Genomic DNA, 6,000 nt, shown 5'->3' with positions numbered 1-6,000 from the left:
AGGGACAGGACCCTTCCTCCTCCCCAGTATCCCCACCCCTAGATACGTTTAACTCAGCACGGAATGGCCCCGAAGCACTCTGTGGGGGTGGGAGGAGGAGGGGAGCACAGAAAGGAGGAGAGAGGAAGCCCAGCCAGGGGTGGTTGTGGGAGGATTTGAGCAGCAGCAGGAAGAATATCTGCTTCGAGATGCTCCTTCGTTTCTAATGAGGGGTGCTGCCTAGAAGCACCATGCACCAGCCAATCGCAGTGCTGCTGAGGCAGAGAACTAGGGAAGAAGGAGGGGAAGGCCAGAGACTGGGGTGGGGGTAGTAGGGAGATGCCCAGGCCCTGGAGGAAGCGAGCCACGTGCCTCACTGATACTAGAGACCCAATGCAGCTCCAGCTGTCTCACTGCTGCACACCTGGAGGGTAGGGGTGGGGAGAGAGGAGGCTAGAGAAGATGACTAGGGGCCTCCTTTGCAGGTACATCCTTCCCAAGAAATTTCTTTCCACAAGCATCAAAGTCCCATGTCTCCAAACCTACTCCCCTATTTAAAGCCATGCCACTGGCTTGCTTCCTATTAAGCACCCTCCCCACCAACCCCCAATTCCTAAAGACCTTGCCAGGTGCCCAAATTCTTAGTGAAGAACAAGGCGGTGAGATGCCTAATCAGCAGCCTGTATTTGGTGCACTTGATTAAACCTGCAAAGAAGCTCCTTCTATGCCTGTTCACCCTGAAACTGCCACCATCAGAGACACCCCCACCAGCTCTTTGTGGAGAGCAGTTCCTTTGGAGGTAGGGAGAGACAGACAGCTTGCACATCTCTGGGCACAGCTGATGAATTCAAGCCCAGCAGATCAACCTGAATCTTGGGCACAAGGAGAGCACTCAGCTGAGTCAAACATTCAGAGGCAGGAGTACCCAACCCAGGACTAAGAAAAGGATGGACTCCGATGAGCTGTTCTTTGGCTGAAAAGAAAACTCCACTCTGAGCTGTCTGGGCTGTATCATTAGAGATTGCCTCTGCTGACACATTCATTCACTCCACTCTCAGTGGAACTTAAACTCAGTCCCCAGAGTTAGCTGAATCCCCAGCCAAATGGCTGTTTTATTTGTCCATTTGTCTATTTGTCTACAGGGTTTTGGCCCAGACTCTTGAAGCTTCTGAACTGATAAATCCCCTCAGGGAGCCTTGACTTCCCCACAAGCAAACAGTGCAGGTGTCTTTCCAGAGGGTGGGGATGCAGACAGAGGGGGTGTCTTTGAGGGAGGAAAGGGGAGTGAGTATGAAAGAAAACCCTGAGATTTGGGGCAATCCATTCTATGTGAAGGGCCTGAGGGGGCCTGAAAATCAGACAAAGCCCAGCCCAGAAAGGGGCAGACACAGCAACACCATGCACCCAGGGACACCAGAGATTTCCACACGGGAAAAATCAAAAACCAAGTCTTACCTTGAAAAGCACTAGTGCCCACACTGGTCTCTACAGACACCAAGCTTGCCCCTCAGGTGCACCGAAGTAGAGTGCACTCCAGCAAAGGGGCAAATTGGCACCAGGAAGGGGATGGGGGATAAATTCCATGCTAGATTTCCCCCCTTACCGGAAGAAATGCAAAGGGAGAGAGGGGAGTTATGGTGGGCAAGAAAGGATATGGCCAATCGATGAGCTTCTTGGCGTATTTCCTGACAATATTATCTTCTCCGAAGATGAACAGGGATCTGTTGACGGTGAAACAGTTCTGCCGGACGGGAATGGGGTTGTACAAAGCCATAGTCCGCGCCCTCTGCGCTTTCGACTGCTTGTAGGCGGCCGCTGGCCCCGAGGCCGGCACCGGGGTTCCTTGCCGGTTCCTGCTCTGGTCCGAGTCTCCATCGCCCGACCCCGGCCTGCCGACCACCGCCTCCCCGAAGCGAGCCATCCTGAAGTTTAAACAGACAGAAGACACACAAAGGTGATCGCGGCCGGACACCCGCACACAGCAACAAGCAGAGAGACACGGAGACTCAGAGCCGCATCCAGACGAGCACGGGGACCACCGCCTCCGGGGAGCCTCGCGAGCTCTTGAGAGAGGCGGCGGCAGCAGCAGCCCCGCTGCTCTGAACTGTTGAATCTAAATGCAACCTCTGCGAAGCTCCATTCCTCAAGGAGGAAAAAAAAAAAAAAAAAAAAACGGGGGGAGGGCTTGGGGGTGCTCAGTTTCTGGAGGCAATTTTTTTTTTCAAAATGCCAGTGTGCGGTGGCATTCGGGGACTGAAGAAGAGAGGGGTGGAGTAGGCTGCTCTTCAAACATAGCTCCTCTTCTGGCAGACGCACCACCTAGTTCTGGAAGAGAGGCAGGCACCGGCCCGCTAGGTAACAGTTTGGTGATTTATTGGGGGTGGGGGTTGGGGAGGAAGGGAAAAATGAAAACAAAAGAAGTTAAAAAAAAAAAAAAAAGACAAGGACGGGGTTATGGTGACATGCTTTATAACGCCAGCCCCGGCAAGTCCAACTAAGAAATTCCACAGCCAAGACTTGGGTCTTTAAATCTGCCAGCACAGACGCATCCAAAGGTTGACAGAGAGGGAGGGGGGAGCGATACTGAGGTTCCTGCGCAAACCGCAACGCCCAAAATATCAAAAGAAGAAGTCAATCCAACCGGAGAGGGACAAACGACTTCAAAGCTCCTGCGCTTGGGATAGAAGTTGAGCAGCCTCCGGAGAGCAGCGGAGCCCGAGTGCCAGCATCCTGCCGGAGCGCTCGCCGCCGCCGCCGTCGCCGCCGCCTCCCCGGATCAGCATGCAACAGCGATCCGCGGCTGCGCCGGGGCGAGGGCGGGAGCGGGCGGGCGGCGAGCACTTGGGCGAGGGAGGAACAGGTTGCAGGCGAGCCTAGCCGTGGCCTGGCACGGGAGTTGTCCAAGGACCGAACTTCCTGCCGAACGGCTCGGCGTCTTCTGCCACCGACAGCCCCACTCCGGGAAGCAGAGGAGAGGTGGGGAAGGAAAGGAGAAGGCGAGGAGTTGGGGGTGGGAGGGGGGGCGAGCGGAGCGCAGAGGCGCAGCGAGGCGCGCGTTGGAGCGCCTGGAGAGGCGGGGGCGGGGCCGGTGAGGACAGGAGGGGCGGGGATGGAGCCGGAAGGACCCCGGCCGGCCGCAGCTGCAGGGGCCTGGGAAGTGAGGTTGGTTTGGCTCATAGATTTATTTAGCCAGAAGGTAGCGGGCCACCTCCGCAGAGGTCCAGCAAGAGTCGCCTCTCCCGCAAGTAACGCCAGAGGAGAGAGGCAGGCGCAGCTGGCGGCGCGGCACGGTCCCCGCAAGACAGCCGAGCCCAGGCCCGGCGGGGGCGCACACGCACGCGCGCACGCACTCGCGCCTTCCGTCCCCGCCGAGGCGCCGGCCGGTGCTATGCCCCGCGCAGTGCCCGCCCAGGCGGGTAGTCGAAGCCTTTGCGCCGTGCGCGCCGCGCTCCAGGGCCCGGTCGCTGCTTCTCCACACCTCCCAGTCTCCAAGGAACGCTGCCCAGGGATTTCCGCGGAGAAGGCAGCACCCTCTCCCTGTCTCCCCACTTAGCAACCCGCAGGCCCCGTGAGGCACGCTGGGACCACTGGGGGCTCCGCACCCTGCTGTTGGTGCCAGCTCCCCGCGGGAGCTTCTGCCCTCCCTAGGCAAATGCGATCTGGGGCGGCTTCTTGGGTTCAGCTCTGGAGGAGCCCTGCGCATCCATTTCTGGAAGAGTGGCCCAGATACTGGGGCCGGGGATGGTAGTTTGGGGCTAACACTACCCTTCTCAAAGTCTTATCAGGAGATCCTCCCACCCACCCCTTTTATTCATAAGTCCGCTCCACTGACTTCCTCAAACCCACCCTGTTAATGAAGAAAAAAACAATTAGTATCTGAGCTGCGTTAAGTGGGAAAGGTGGACTCCAAGGCCCTGAGAAAGAGGGTTTAGCAACCATGCCCTTGTCCACAGGTGACTCAGTGGTTTGAACGGAACACAGGTACCAGCCGCCCCCTTTCATGTCTCCAGTAGCTGGAACACACTTGCCTCTGCTTTTTTCCAATCTCAGCCTCAACACACAGCTCTATCCAAATTCTCCCCACATGAGCAATGTTAGAGAAAAGGAAGGGGCGGGTGGCTGAGGAAAGAAACAGAGTCTGACCAAGTCCAAGAGGTTGGGTGAATGCAGCTTCATGTGTCTGAAAGGCAGTGTGTCCCTGTGTGTGAGATTAACTGAGGGGAAGGGAGGGGACATCTGAGTGAGAGGCACGTGTGTTCCTATGTGTATGTGTATGTGTCTGTGGGCAAGGCCACGTGAGCACTGACACAAGGTCTACTGTGTGAGAACATATGAGAACATGTGTGAAGGGAAATTCTCTGGGTACTGAAAACCCAAAGGAATGATGTCACTGCTGCCTTTGGGATGGCATGTTGACCTTTTGATTCAGGGTAGCCTGTTTCAGGCCAAATTACTACACAAGGTGTGTCAGCTCTAATTATTATTTTGATTTCACATTACTGCCTTACTCTGTCATTCTACCTACCTTAATTGGAGGGTCCTTTTCAGTTAGATACCTAGTCAGAAGTAAAAGGGAAGATGTTGCTATGAACCATGAGGTCCCTGTTCGTCACTCACAATGGTCACAAGTGGTCGTCTCAGTAACCCTGCAAACTGTGTAGATTAGAAAGGGCTTTCAGAAGTGAGCAAACCCGTGCTTTCAGGCAGAACCATAATCCATAGTACAAAATTTATTCAAATCAATCATCTGATAAATATTTTTGAGCACCAGACACTGTTGGCACTGAGGATATAATAATGAACAAAATAAATGATGACCCCCAAAAACGTGTCCTCTTCCTGGATTAAATTAGATTCTATAACCTTACCGACCAGAGTGCCTGAAAGACCTCATTCTCAGAGTACGACTTCACCCCTGTCCTCTGTGTCTGGGCCGTAGCAGGCTTCAGGGTGGTGTGCCCATTTGTTAATGCTCAGAGGAAGCAGGGTTCTCTGAGCTTTACCTCCTGGAAGAGGTTCCTGGAAGATCTGGAACACCCAGACTTGGGTCTTCAATGTCACCCACTCAGCAGAGAGGCAGTACTAATTCTGCTTCCTCTCTCTACAATGTTCTGTGTTCTCTGTGGCTGCTGTAATTCTTTAGAGACCTAGGATCCCCAAGACAGGATATTAGACTTGGAGATGTGTAGCCCCAGTGGAATTGAGGCCTGCCTTCCTTGCATTCTGAGACAGCAGTCACGAGCACATCTGTTGGGGATAATGTAGACTATGCCAGCGAGTACGAGCTCCTCTGTAGCGAGGTTATAAATGGGGAATTCCTGGAGGGTGCAGCCCAAGAGGAAAGAGGCAAGCATGACGGTATAAAAGTCTTTGGTAATGGACTTGGTCCGAGGGCAGCAATGCTGAGAGGGAAGCATACACTCATATTTCACCACATCTACCATCCCCCACCCTACAGTCACAACTCTTCAGACCTTTGAGATCTGTGACTCTCTAATGCCCCCATTCTTCCAGCCCCCAGAGGGCTAGAATTTTAATGGCCGAATTACATTTTATGTGTGTTTAATAGTTTTCAGCTTACAGAAACCTCACAACAAATCTCTGAGATCAGCCCGCTAACCCATGTATTATGACCCTGATTTGGTGGACAAATTAGCAGTTTCAGAAACATTAAGTAATTTTCCCTGGGCTTCTAACAGATCTTCTGACTTGCACTTTATGGCTCTTTCTAACACCCAGTCTAATCTCTTGTGGATGGTAAGAGTGTAATTCCAAATTTCTCACTGTCAAGAGAAGAAACTCTACACTCACACTAAGCCCATGGGAATTCTATGCTTGCCATCCTCAATTTGGATTTGATCAGTGGCCACACGTTCCTGGGACCATGCTGGGAAGATGCTAAACTAAACACATCTATTGCCCTCAAGATCCAGGAGGATCCTTAGAAAAAAACAGGTCATTGCCATGATGCTCTTCATAAGAGAACTTGGTGGGAATTCTCCTTACAGTGTCCCTCTTTCC

The 6,000-nt window shown here is 53.5% G+C and overlaps 1 protein-coding gene across 2 annotated transcripts in view; it reads right to left on the bottom strand.

Moving 5' to 3' along the window:
- Nucleotides 1-1,549: 1,549 nt before the first annotated feature.
- Nucleotides 1,550-6,000, bottom strand: part of LOC128778845 (uncharacterized) — a 180,021-nt gene continuing 175,570 nt past the window's right edge. For both annotated transcript variants that reach the window (XM_053909170.1, XM_053909171.1), the window contains exon 3: nucleotides 1,550-1,901. In XM_053909170.1, the coding sequence (XP_053765145.1) occupies nucleotides 1,565-1,901 (337 nt within the window). In that variant the 3' untranslated portion in view covers nucleotides 1,550-1,564. The remainder of the gene's footprint in view (nucleotides 1,902-6,000) is intronic.

This window comes from Panthera pardus, unplaced genomic scaffold (genome assembly GCF_024362965.1).
Source record: "Panthera pardus isolate Hobbes unplaced genomic scaffold, ASM2436296v1 HiC_scaffold_21, whole genome shotgun sequence".
Lineage (NCBI taxonomy): Eukaryota > Metazoa > Chordata > Mammalia > Carnivora > Felidae > Panthera > Panthera pardus.
This window is presented reverse-complemented; position numbering and strand designations above follow the sequence as displayed.